The sequence below is a fragment of the Penicillium diatomitis genome (assembly GCF_028827545.1).
Source record: "Penicillium diatomitis strain IBT 30728 chromosome Unknown utg000003l_segment0_segment0, whole genome shotgun sequence".
Taxonomy (NCBI): domain Eukaryota; kingdom Fungi; phylum Ascomycota; class Eurotiomycetes; order Eurotiales; family Aspergillaceae; genus Penicillium; species Penicillium diatomitis.
The window spans coordinates 498,633-511,305 of NW_026623175.1; the positions used below are offsets into that span (position 1 = coordinate 498,633).

The 12,673-nt window shown below is 50.2% G+C and overlaps 5 protein-coding genes across 5 annotated transcripts; 3 read left to right on the forward strand and 2 right to left on the reverse strand.

Moving 5' to 3' along the window:
- Window positions 1-1,465: 1,465 nt before the first annotated feature.
- Window positions 1,466-1,771, forward strand: N7539_002422 (uncharacterized protein; the record flags this gene model as incomplete). Its single annotated transcript, XM_056932025.1, has 2 exons — window positions 1,466-1,481; window positions 1,581-1,771. 2 exons carry the CDS (start codon window positions 1,466-1,468, stop codon window positions 1,769-1,771), a joined length of 207 nt encoding a protein of 68 aa, XP_056791984.1.
- A 475-nt stretch (window positions 1,772-2,246) lies between these two features.
- N7539_002423 (putative mitochondrial outer membrane protein (Sam35)) lies at window positions 2,247-3,263 on the forward strand (the record flags this gene model as incomplete). The annotated part of the gene is made up of 3 exons (XM_056932026.1): window positions 2,247-2,483; window positions 2,552-2,791; window positions 2,868-3,263. The coding sequence occupies 3 exons, from the start codon at window positions 2,247-2,249 to the stop codon at window positions 3,261-3,263; spliced, it is 873 nt and encodes a 290-aa protein (XP_056791985.1).
- A 63-nt stretch (window positions 3,264-3,326) lies between these two features.
- On the reverse strand, window positions 3,327-4,522 carry N7539_002424 (class I SAM-dependent DNA methyltransferase; the record flags this gene model as incomplete). Its single annotated transcript, XM_056932027.1, has 2 exons — window positions 3,327-4,166; window positions 4,421-4,522. The coding sequence occupies 2 exons, from the start codon at window positions 4,520-4,522 to the stop codon at window positions 3,327-3,329; spliced, it is 942 nt and encodes a 313-aa protein (XP_056791986.1).
- Window positions 4,523-5,862: 1,340 nt separating this feature from the next.
- Window positions 5,863-6,812, reverse strand: N7539_002425 (cell division control protein 14; the record flags this gene model as incomplete). Its single annotated transcript, XM_056932028.1, has 2 exons — window positions 5,863-6,473; window positions 6,563-6,812. 2 exons carry the CDS (start codon window positions 6,810-6,812, stop codon window positions 5,863-5,865), a joined length of 861 nt encoding a protein of 286 aa, XP_056791987.1.
- A 3,991-nt stretch (window positions 6,813-10,803) lies between these two features.
- Window positions 10,804-12,017, forward strand: N7539_002426 (FPP/GGPP synthase family protein; the record flags this gene model as incomplete). The annotated part of the gene is made up of 2 exons (XM_056932029.1): window positions 10,804-11,162; window positions 11,252-12,017. 2 exons carry the CDS (start codon window positions 10,804-10,806, stop codon window positions 12,015-12,017), a joined length of 1,125 nt encoding a protein of 374 aa, XP_056791988.1.
- Window positions 12,018-12,673: the final 656 nt, after the last annotated feature.

Here is a 12,673-nt window from a genome sequence, read left to right on the forward strand (position 1 = left end):
GGGTACTCAAATATCGGATGACGGCGTCTGGAGGAGGGAGCCTCTCGGTCATCACACGTGGTAGTGCAATATTGATCGATTGACCAGGCCAGGTGAGAAGAACTTCTTCAGATTCGATGCGGGGGGAGGGACGAGAGATTACCTAATCCAGCAGCCCGAGACGGTCCCGAGTCCCGACTGTAGTAGTACTTTAGTTCTCCGACAAGTCACCAATACTCCCGAGGTTCTAGCCCCGCCAGGGCCGGAGAGGCGCCAGCTCTGGGAAGTCGAGCACTTGGTTTTAGGTAGGTGCTTGGGACGGGTGCGGTCAGCGGTACTAGCAAGTACCCCTTACTTACGCCTCCAAAGAGGTACCTTCATTCTACCGTTACAAGTCTCGAGGTTGAAGGCGGAAGGGTCTCCGCCGAAGAAGTTACCACAAGTAGTTACTTCGAGGGAGGCCTCGGCGCTCAGTACAAAAGTGTCCATCTTTCTATTTGAAACTTGTACTTGCAGACTACTGCTACTCGACCTACGCTCATGCATCCGGGCATGCACCGTACCTGTTCAGGGGCCACAGAACATCTTCCGTCCCCGAGACGGTCTCTGTAGGGCTGGTAATCAGTCTCTGCACTGGAATCTTGGTTTAGTGTAGGTTAGTTCAAGGCTGTAGGAATTGCAGAAAACAAAGATTTAGTTGGAGCCGTACATTTTCAGAACGGCTAGTAGCTAACGAAAGTTAGAAATCACGTGTCGGCGCGAGTATCATGAGCCTTTTCTGCATGAGCAATGTTAGATCATTACTTATCGAGTTGTTTTTCAACACTCCAGATTAATTTCTTATTTCAGCGCTTAATTGAATCATACTGCCAGGAGTTTATTTCGACAATTGAAGTTGGTCGAATTCATGTGAGGCAATCGGCAGGCACCAAGATACTGCTTCATGTGACAACGCCGGTAGCGGCGCCATTTACGCGTGATGGAGTTCTAAATGGATTGAATAACTGTATTTCCTCACGTCGAAGCAGCTATGAGCTAACAAGACCAATGGATGAACTTGATTCACTGTTATTTCTTGCAAGCCACCGGAAGAGTACCCCCCAAAACCTCGAGGAGAATACCGTTTCTAATTCTCTCTACAGAGGGTACTGGTAGCTAGTCAACACTGGATCAGCCATATAGTGAGTTGAGAAATCTATTTTGCTGGCAAGGTACTTACTTAGTCCTACTTGTCGTTTATCGGGCTGAGCGACTTATGTTCCCCTAGGTCAAAGGGTCGCCAAGTGGCAAGTACTAGTCCAAGAAAGGCTTCCAGGTGTTGGATTGTCTGCCTGGTAGCTTTATCTATCTAGTGGCCAGAGGAAGTCCTATAAAGAACAGGGCAGGAAGGTACTTCCATTGTCAACTTCACACTATGAAGCCCCAAGAGAACCTAGCTTCAAGCTCGTACTCATGGGGTACCGGACCCTAACATAGGTACTCAGTAATGGTCGGATCTGTCCGTTAGAAGGGCACATCCTTTTCTCAGGCACCAATTATGATCCCAATATGAGCTTTATGTATACCGATTTTACCGAGTCTAACTGTATTGTCGACAACAGGACGATTGCAGGACTTTTTGACTGGGAAATGGCTGGATCTTCTGGCTGAAGGACTGCCGGAGAAGTCCACCGTCGTATCAGAACCCCACAAGTTACAACGAGAGCATTTTGTAAGTGCCAACTTGAGGGAGGAAAAACTCCAGGATATGTTGTTCTGGAGTAACATATATGGTGGTCTGCCAGAGAACTGAGCGAGAGATTTTCCTAGTTCCCTGGTTCCCTGGTTTTAAGGACCGTTTTTGTGCGGTTGTATCTACTTCGTTGAGGCTTTAGTTCCGAGTCGGAATACAGTAATACTCTTGTGTAACGTGTTCAAGTCTTAGAGGCGTGAATACTATGAGTGTTTGGATGCACGACGCGCACGTATTGGGGGAGATACTGCTCCGAGCCTCCTGCAAGAAATGAAAAAGTCATCTCCAGTGACTAATTTCTGAAGTGTAAAAGCTATAATAGACCCAATTCCGACACCACATCTATAGGACCAGATGGCCAATCAGCCCGTACAGGAACCGTAGTCTGTACACCTGAGGCACTGATGGATCCAACGGGAGCCTCACAGGCTCACAGCGCATTCCACGAGGACCGAGCTTGGCATCCACGGACAGGTCGATCTTCGCCGCGGCAACAATCCTTGGAGCTTTCCCACCATCAACAATCGAACCCGCAATGCCCACACCGACCAGCGATGGATCACAAACGAGCAGCGGCCCTGCATCATTCCTGCGTATTCCACCGCCTCTGAAAAGACTATTCGACCGGTTCCCTCTAACGACGTATCCCGCCAATGATCTACCCCATCGGGTTCCATCGAAACGCGCCGACAACCAGCTCTTTGTGTTCAGCGATGCCGCGGGGGCGCGGCGAGGCCGCCCGTCCTTTAATCCGCAATGTCTCAAGTGGCAGGTTCGTCGCATGCGATCAAACCCGCTCAGATCAATCGGCGCATCTGTTCCTAACTTCTCAACGGATAGGCCTACCTGAAATTTGTCGGCGTCGACTTTGAGATTACCCCTTCCAACAACCATGCCTCGCCGACTGGCGCTCTCCCTTTCCTCCTGCCCGCCTTTCCCACAGAAGCAGCGGTCACAATACCCTCACACAAGTTGCAAAAATGGGCGATTGAGCAGGTTCACTGTGAAGAGGAACAACAGCTGGACCTCCGCTTTGATGTGTACGCATCACTGCTGGACCATCGGATACGTAATGCTTGGGTATGTTCATCCGCTGGCTGGCCTAGCTAGTGCTTATGAAGCTATACAGCGTACTCGTACTGACACTGTCCTTCAGCTCTACACGCTATACCTCGATGATGCGAACTTCAAGTCTGTCGCGCAACGACTCTACGTGAACCCCTCCACCACCTCCTCGCTTGTCCGAGCCAGTCTTGCCTTCCAACTGCAGCAGGCTGCGCGCGACGAATTGCTCAAGACAACTTCCTATATCGACGTCGCTGCCATAGAAGGAGATGCACAGAATGCCTTTGAGGCGCTCTCTACGCTTCTAGCCGAGAATGAGCACTTTTTCGGTCGCCCGAACCCCGGCCTCTTCGATGCGGCGGTGTTCGCATATACACATCTCATTTTGGACGAAGGGTTGGGGTGGAAACACAATAGGCTGGCTCAGATGCTGCGACAGCACACCAACCTTGTACAACACCGCGAGAGACTGCTGAAATTTTTCTAAAAAGAACTTTCATACTGTATTATTTTGTCACCGGAGCAGAGACAGCAATGCTTCCCCTACTATCTATCTCTCCGATGTCTTTTTGCTAAAACATACCCCGAACCACACTGTGATTCCAATCCATTTCCTCGCTCTCGGACCTAGTTCTCCAGCTAGATCTTCGTCAATGGCCCGTTCCCTGACTCCACCGTTCGAAGCCTCCTGTCGAAAAATATCTTCCATCTGGAACCCGGCCGCTTCTGCCGCGCTTACTATCTCCTCGATCGAGTGGCAGTAACTGGTAGGTCGAATCTTGATCCCACTTTGGGGATCAGTAAATCCGGCTTGGCTGCGAAGACCCATATCTGCATGCATGTTGGTAAGCAACAAATACCCCCCGGGACACATCGTCGCAGACGTAGCTTGGAAGAATTGCCTGAGGGGAGCGTGCTCCAACACAAGTGTGCATATCACCCCAGCTGCGCCAGTGTCCCGAAGTAAAGGCGGCAACTGTGTCCGTAGCGCCGCAGGCTGAAGCAGAAGATCGATAGTACCCAGCACCACCTTTGGACCTGTATACCTCGGGTTGGCAGGAGCGCCCCCAGCGCCCATGGCTTCATCAATGGCGGACCGCGCAACTTTCAGCATTCCAGGTGAGGCATCCAAGCCGATAACGTGCACATTTGGAACGGGAGGACCATCTGGCTTTGAGGTCGTCTCTTCTTGTTCTTGGACTGCAAGCGCATTGAGTAATTGGATTGTATTCCGGCCCGTCCCACAGCCTAGATCCAACAGAGCCATGCGCTCAGATCGAGTGGGCTGATCATGGAAACGTGCATAGACGCACTCGAGGAATCGAGGTAGTATTCGTTTCATCTCCATTGTGTCAAGGCGCTGGAGAAAGTTGCCATCGGTGTCGTAGACCTGCTCTCACTGACAAATCTTAGTGATTTCAACAATCGCCGTGCAGGCTTTCAATGTCTATGAGCGAAATTGAGGTCCCAGTAGAGAATACCGAGACTGGACTGACTCCAGCTGGAAGATACAGCCTGGACGGGGTCCATCTTGGACAGCAATCAACGCAGCCCAGTACTGCATAGTGCATACAAGATTCCATAGTAAAACCAAGATGCAAAAAAGAGGTAGGGAAGTACCAAAGTACCTGCTAGATAACATACCTCGGCCCATTTATCGTACGCCTCCACCGTTCCCAAATATCGCACCGATTGAGAATCAGAATGGCCATCCTTCTCAGCCAGCATTTCTTGAATCGTCTTCATGATTTCGTCAGAGTACAAATGAAGGTAGTGATGAATAGGCTCGTTCGTTGAGCCCGATCTCTTCCCAGGCGGAGAATAACCGAGGTAATCGCTGGTCGCCCGAATTGAACTCAATCGACACAAGAGAATGCAAGCATGACTTAGACCACATTCAAGAGTCTCACGTGGCGAAGCGATCCTACACATAACACACTTCTTGGGTTGAGAACGAATGCCCTGAAAAGTAAAGAGTCATCCATCCTAGCCTCCCGTAGATTCAAGCTCGTCCGAGCGTAAACCTTAAAAGCATGGATCGATCCGTACTCGCTTCCAAAAAGGGACCCCGAGTCCAAGTCACTGACTCATAACTGTAAATGTGAACTACATCGATGCTTGACGAAGCACGTGCAGGACATTAAATAGAAATTCGAACGTATTGGTGGAAGACAAGTCCAAATCGACTTGTCACATGCATCTCAGTTCAGTTACGCTGGACTGGGACAAGATCTCAGGACGGGGAAACGACTCGTGTAGATCTACTCGTGTACGCAGTATAAGCTTAAATACGGAACCTGGTTAAAGTCTGACGTGGGAAGTAAGGCCGAGACCGAGGGTTTTCAGTTGCGAGCAAGGCATTGCGGCCTTTTCAGTTATAGCCCCATCTTCTTCAAGGTCGGGAGATGAGACATAGGGCGCTCCTGTGCACCGGAAGGAGTTGTGGGAAAAGGTGAATCAATTTTTCACCGCGAGCAACTCTACGAGCTTGAAGTTGGAGTATCAAGGAGACTTGGGTCAATCTTGAATCGTGGATTGGTATTGCGGAATATTCCAGTGTCGGAAAGAAAAGAAAAAGGCCGAGCCATTTACCTCAGCCGATAACAATAAAGCTTCCTAGGAGAACATAGAGGGAACGATCAAAAACGACAAACAGGTCCAACAAGCAGGTCAGGAACGATCATAAAGAGAATGTAAGAAAGGGAAGCGTCATATGTCGAAGAGAAAGAAAGCAATACTTCGTCAGAGTCTTGGCCTTCGTCATCACGCCGTACCAGACGGGTACACTGAGCTCGCACAGAGAAAAGGAAAAAGGTATGTAAAGCAGCGCTAAGGAAACAGAGAAGGGAGGAAAGATCAAAGTGGTATCGAGAGAAGGAAAAAAGGAGGAGCGAAGAATGAAAAAGAAAAGAAGCAGAAATAGACAGATCCCGATCCAACTCCAAGCCCGCGAGATAAAAAAGAGTTGGCAAATCTCGTCAGGATGATGATCTTCCAATCGACCGTTACCATGCACACGTATGCAGTCTCCGCCTGAAGAGAGAGAGAGAGAAAAAAAGAAAAAGACAAAGGGAACAAGTTCAAAGTCAGTAAACGGTAGCTCCGAAAGGCGCCGTTTCCTTCAAGTCTTCAACCAAGTCTTCCACATTGTTGAGGTATCGGCCCAAGAGGGCTTGTTTCTCATCCGTCGTTCGTGTACCCCGACCCGATCGACCAGAAGCAGCAGAGGTATGTGAGCTTTGAGACATGGGTCTTGCGGAGATCTTGCTGGGGCTGCGCTGCAAGGGTGGTGGGCTCGAGCTGGGTCCAAGAACGGGGGTTTCGGGCATCAAGTAGAAGTACAGAAACTCGACGAGCTTTAGTTTCACTTCGCGGGATGTCGCGCGCTGTTTGAACAGAGATGTCACGGTGAGGAGGCCATCGAGATCCTCGAATGTGCGGGTATTGGCGGGGCAATCGAGGAGAGCGGTCACCAGAGTGAGGAGAGTGGCAGATTGAATGGCAGGACAATTGATCGGGTCGAGCAGATCGAGAAGAAGATTCATGTAGATTTCACGGGCGAACAGCGAGCGGGAAGGTGGGTGAAGAAGGAGGGCGCCTTGAATCAGGTCCAAAGTGCAGACGATAAGCATATCGTTGGTTCCACTACTACCGCGTCCGAGCAAGTGCTCCAAACACGCCACTAAGCGCATTGCGACTGTTGATGTCAACGTTAGCGTCGCAAGCTTCCACGAGAGACTGTCGGTTCCGCAATAGAGGGCTGCCTGTATGCATGGCTTAACTCACCATTCCACTGGAAGCTCTCCTGTAATTTGAAAAACTCTCGGAACGCAGGGTCATCGCGCAGTTCCGACAAGCCTTTGGGTGCTGGGTGAGCTTCGGTCGTCATGTATGACCGGCGACGGTCGGCGGTGGATTTGGATTTTGATAGACATATTTGTGCCAAGAGGCCCTCGACTTGACGCAGACCTTTGCGAACCTTACTAGGCTCGTATGAGGAGAGGTAATCAAAGGAGTGTGCGAGTAGAGTCTCCATTGAGGAGGGTGTGGGCAGTGGCGGTGAATGGAAAGGTGGAGTTGGATGGTGGGGGACTAGAGAGATATGTAACTTCCAAGGTTGGAGGAGCTGTCGGTGGTCGAAAGACACGATTTGTAGGGAGAGGGAACACCTCGATCATAAAAGAAGTAAGCGCCAGGAACTTTAAAAGCGGATTCACAGCTGACGATCAGATCCGCTGTGAAAGCTCAGCTGAGGAGGCTGGAGCATTATGATATCAAGAAGAGAGAGTGTGTAGAAAGGGAAGACGGAGAAAAAGAAAAACAGAGAAAATCCAGGCCAGAGGGAAAAATTAGCAGCAGACTGTGTGAGAATCCCGAGAGTCGGGGGTGGTCCGTGAGAGTCAGGGCCGGTGATGAGGTCAGTCGGGCCGCAAGTCCTGGCAGTCAACAGTCGACAATCATCATAACATCAGCATTCCAAGATCTGTTGTATCAACTTTGATGATAATGATCGTGGGTCAATGCAAGGTTTAAGCGGCTATCTGCACAATCCAAGAACCAATGATCCACGATTATCCCTCAGCCAGGGCAGCGTCACACCGTCACCATGATGCTCCAGGGCCCAGCCACGGTAAGGTGGTAAATAAAGTGACCCGAACAGGCAGTTTGGCTGGTTGCCCCGGACGACCCACCCGATTCCAGTCCACGCGCTAAGCCCCTTTGGGCCTCCAAGTGCTTCTTCAGCCTCTTCCAGCCTCCTCTTTTATCCCAATCCTGTCTAGACTCGTAGCATTGCACACTTACACAGTCGCTTAAGTTTGGAGCGACGGGGATTGGGCATTCAATCACGCCAGTCTACTGCAATGTATTATTTTCTCCCTAACAATGTAATATTTTTTGATCAGCTTTCCTTTGAACTTTTAGCTAGCAAGGCATGAATCTTCACATGGAGTCCATATATTAGACCTAATGGCGTCAGATAAAGGTTATTTTGACAGGTGGCTCAAAAACCGGTTTTGATTCAATCTGGGGGTGATGAACTGGTAGTCTGGTCCAGTGGTCCTTATGTTTTTTGCGGGTTGGGAAGTCTGCCAGGACTGACCGATGAGGTAATCGGTTTCAGGTCCGGTTCGAGGAACCAGTACCTGAGCTTGATAGCAGTCCTGTACATAGTTGCGCACAGAGAATCCGTAAAGATGTCACAATACTTTGCCGATGAATCTCACCGTGATACTAGAGTCCAGCCTGCTAGTATCTTCATGATCACGACGGTCAGGATCATCACGCAGCCCATTGAACTCAACCATTCTACACCGCCCTCCATCCCACCACTCCCTTTGCTGTTCAAACGCACGGGGTCGCCGAAACATCACACGTTGCCTGGGCAAAAATGCGCGCCTTACAGCCAGCCTTCTGCTACGTGCTGTTTGGGCCCACTTGAATACTCTCCTCACTTGTCACCCATCACTTGAGCCATTGTGAAACATATATATAATATATTGATTCCGCTGGATTTGGCAGTTGATGGACTCAGTATTCTTTGGAAGCAGACTGGAGGCGCACGACAAAATTCATCTGTTAGAGGATACCAGGTGGTAGACGAGTATGCCACAGGGTAGTGACTCAGCGAGTACTGAGTGGACAGACGACGGTCCCGAGACACGAGAGTGCTTGATCAATGGGTCATCAAGCTCGTCTATCTGCGGCAAAATATGGATCTCAAGCGGCTACTGTCTAGCATTTGGCTACCTCGTTTAATGATCTTAAGTGCCCATGTTGTGAAACGCCCGTCTCGGTCGTGGTCGAAAGGAGGAGGAGTATCAAATCCACCACTTTCAGTTCTTGTTCACGGTCACGGAAAGTCATATACGACAATTTGGCGTAGCGAATAAGGTATATCTCGGAGGACATCTGAGGAAGCGGATCTCATTCGCTTCGAGCAAAAAACACGTGTCTCAAGAGACAGACGGGAGCGGCAGAATGAAGCGGGGTCCATGAGATGATGATTCAGAAATGAGCAAGACATGAGGAGTTGATGAGAGGATAACACAAGGATAAGAGAAGATCGCCTTGGCAAGGTTTCCATGATTCAAATCGTAACCTACTATATGTAACTACCTTTCAGACCCCAGAAACCCGGCACTCCGGCATCGTTGTCCAAAGTCACCCCTACCTAGGTCCACCCACGGTTGACAGACAAATTCACGAGCCGGGTCTCTATTTACTCCATGTATGTAGCAATCGTTCCTCGTGTGAAGAAGGGCAGAGATTACTCCGTCTCTCGGCCCTGGAAGCAGCTGGCAGACGAGCGGGACCCGATTTTTCACCTTAATCCGAGGCCTGACGACTGTCTTGAACAGGATGATTATGAGTGGGTAGCAGGGACTTAGGGAGGTAGTAGAGACTGCTGCGTTATCTTCACAGCGACTGGAGAAGTACCTACTGCACACAGTGGACAGTGACCTAAGGATGGATGGAGCCAGCCGAGGCTGGATACATCATCTGAGTGCAGACCATAATGTTTCAATCTTGTTCCCTCAAGAGAGTTGTAACACTGGTGTACCAAATAGTTTCAGTAGACTTTTCTTCAATCTCCGTCTCCCCAGATTCGGGTTGGTCGTTTGAAATACATATCCTCAAACTGACTTCATAGTATCGTGGAAAAACAATTAGCCTGCCCAGTATATTTATAGACGGAGGTGTTTTCAGACCTGAGTAATCTAGAATATGGAAGCCTACGGCGTGATGGATAGGAAATACACCCGCCGTCCACTGCGGACTGGCGTCAATCTCGATACACTAATTGAGGCGAACAAGTCGGATGCATTCCACCTGGGCAGTACCTGGCAAAGATTCTCTACTAGCTGAGTGAGTAGCTCGGCGGTCTTTGGCAAGGTCTGACAAATGGCCTCGCATTGTCTTCTTTTGTTCTTCATTGTCAGGAATTATTCCGTCCCGCCTGTCCTGCCACGGATTTACAAAGGAACTCTGGTTCCCGGCCCTCAGACCTCCTCGAGAGTCAGTCACTAGGCCAACTCAACACTGCTCTTAAGAGTCTCCACGCCATGGCTGGGGATCGATCGATCGGCAATCTCGATCAGGCCCGTGCCCGCCCGCCAAACCCGTTTGGGTCAACGTGCAGGCGCCGACGGGCCCGAACCCTCACTGGAACCTGTTCGATGGCTCACGAGAACAGAGGGCGATGGGAAACACCTCAGGAAGCATCTATACATATGCACACCTTTCCTGTTACACCGCTGCCTGTAGAATGTTTGGTGTCAAGTCAAGTGTCAGTACTGATAGCCTTATTTGGTGATTTCGGCTCAACGTCCCAGTCACTCAACACCTGGACATCCCCCCTCGAGCCATCACGATCAATCATTCCAGTTGGGCTGATATGAGATTTGTACGACTCGACTACCCCGAGTGAGCTCGACGGTGGTGATCATAACGAGGGAGTGACTCCCAGTCGAGTCCAGACGAGAGCAATCTTATCTGTGTATGTATCGTGTAAGCATGGGCCTGTCAGAGACCTGTGACAGGTCGTCTAGGTCAGTCACCGCACTCTTCAGGTGTACACTGTCTGCCCACGTTAAAGCATGTCTCTCTCACGTGTCACCAGCGCGCAATAGTACAGTCAGGACAGCTAGGCAGCATGGAGGGATAGGTAGAATGATCTGGATAGTGTCCTATCCGTCTCACATCTTCTCCAGATCGAAAGGATCCGTTCCGAAGCATCCGCTCCAAGATCATCGTCGTTGATAGCGGGATTGTTGTCCAAGATGGCCAGGCACATGCAAGTCGATTTGGCAAAGGAGCGGGGGCTGGATGGTCCCGCCAGCCAACCCGGAATCCCGGTTCTTCCCCTCGTCTTCGATCCGACTCCACCGCGTGCCTGTGCGGCCAGATAAACTTGGTTGATGTCATCTTTTCTGCCCTCCCCGCAGTCCTCTCAAAAACTTCAAGTGCGCAAGAATTCTCGGAACACACAACGCTTCCCGTCTGTTTTCTCTTTGTCTTACACAGACATGAGCTCTGAATTCCAAGCTACGAGCGCAATGCCATCGCAGGAATCTTCTGCGGAAGCCGCAAATGGATCGGTGAGCGCGTCCTTGGAGGAGACATCTCCGCTCGACAGCGACATGCCCTCCAAGCCTCAACATCGCCGAAACAGGTCCAGTGTCGACGGCACCAAGTACAAGGATGGCACCTGGTCGGCTAAGAATGAGAAGATCCTGATGGGTCCTTACGACTATATGCACGGACATCCTGGCAAGGATGTTCGTCGTCAATTGATCCAAGCCTTCAACTCATGGCTTCAGGTTCCTTCAGAGAGCCTGGCAGTCATTGACAAGGTTGTCAGGATGCTTCACACGGCGTCTCTACTGTAAGCGCTGCACCATAGACCCTTCCCGCGGCTTGCAACTATCTCTCACCATGAGAAGAATCCTGTTGACGAAGCCCTTCCCCATCCAGAATCGATGATGTTGAGGACTCCTCCGTCTTGCGTCGCGGCATTCCCGTCGCGCACAACATTTTCGGCACAGCACAGACCATCAACTCGGCCAATTACGTGTATTTCTTGGCTCTACAAGAGGTGCAACAGCTGAACAACCCAGCGGCGATTGACATTTACGTGAAAGAGCTTCTGAATCTCCACCGGGGCCAAGGCATGGATCTTTTCTGGCGTGACACGCTGAGTTGTCCCACGGAAGATGAATACTTGGAGATGGTTGGCAATAAGACCGGTGGTCTTTTCCGACTGGCGGTCAAGCTCATGCAAGCCGAGAGTTCTACCGGCAAGGACTGTGTCGCTCTGGTGAACGTCATGGGTCTGATCTTCCAGATCTGCGACGATTACCTGAATCTGGCAAACACGACATATACGAAGAACAAGGGCATGTGCGAAGATTTGACCGAGGGCAAATTCTCGTTCCCCATCATTCACAGCATCCGTTCCAACCCTTCCAACCACCAACTGCTGGCCATCTTGAAACAAAAAACTCAAGATGAGGAGGTGAAGCGGTATGCTGTTCAGTACATGCACAGCACAGGTAGTTTTGAACATACCCGTCGAGTCGTGCGGGATCTGCATGAGCGGGCATTGGCGTTGATCCAGGTGATTGACTCGACACCCAAGGTCAATGGTGCCGGTGATGGCCATATGGTGCGAGCTGTCCTGGATAAGATTGTCAACACAACGTTATCTCCGGCCGAGGACGAGATTATTGGTGGGCAGTAGAGCATTGTTTTCAAGCTGTTACGATCTCTGCCTCGTGGACACGTGAGGGGTTGTTAATACATGGGGTGAGATGTCGTTCAATCATTTGAGATACCATTGATTACATTTTTGGGACTAGGGGGTGAGTCCGACTTTTGAATATTCATGTACGCCCGCACTGTGATTTTTCCTGTTCCAGGGACAGTTCATATATCCTTCCAATCTGAATATCCAATTCTTGCATGATGAATTGAAAGGTAGAAGATCCAAACCCTGAACTGCCAAATAGATTGGTCTCAGGTTCGTACACCCAATGTGTGTGGTTGTAAGCCGCCGAAGCTGTCATTACAAGTCTCGTGACGCATTGCAGTGTACTACAGTCCAGGTTCTTACACGCTGAAACTCGCCAACGTAATGTCCAACCACGGGACCAGACCGGGGCTGATTGAGATAGAGCAGAACCGACAACAAACCTAAACGGATGAACCATCAAAATATATGTCACGGGACCGATGGACAGACATTGCACAGTCCTTCCATCTGAAAGAGGTATGTATCTCTGTCCTGCATCTATATCAACAGGCTTCAGGAGCCCCCGAAAAATGTACTCTTCACGCAACGAATTTGCCCCCTTCGTGAAAGTCCTTCATCCACAGACCGAAAATATCCCGTCGTAT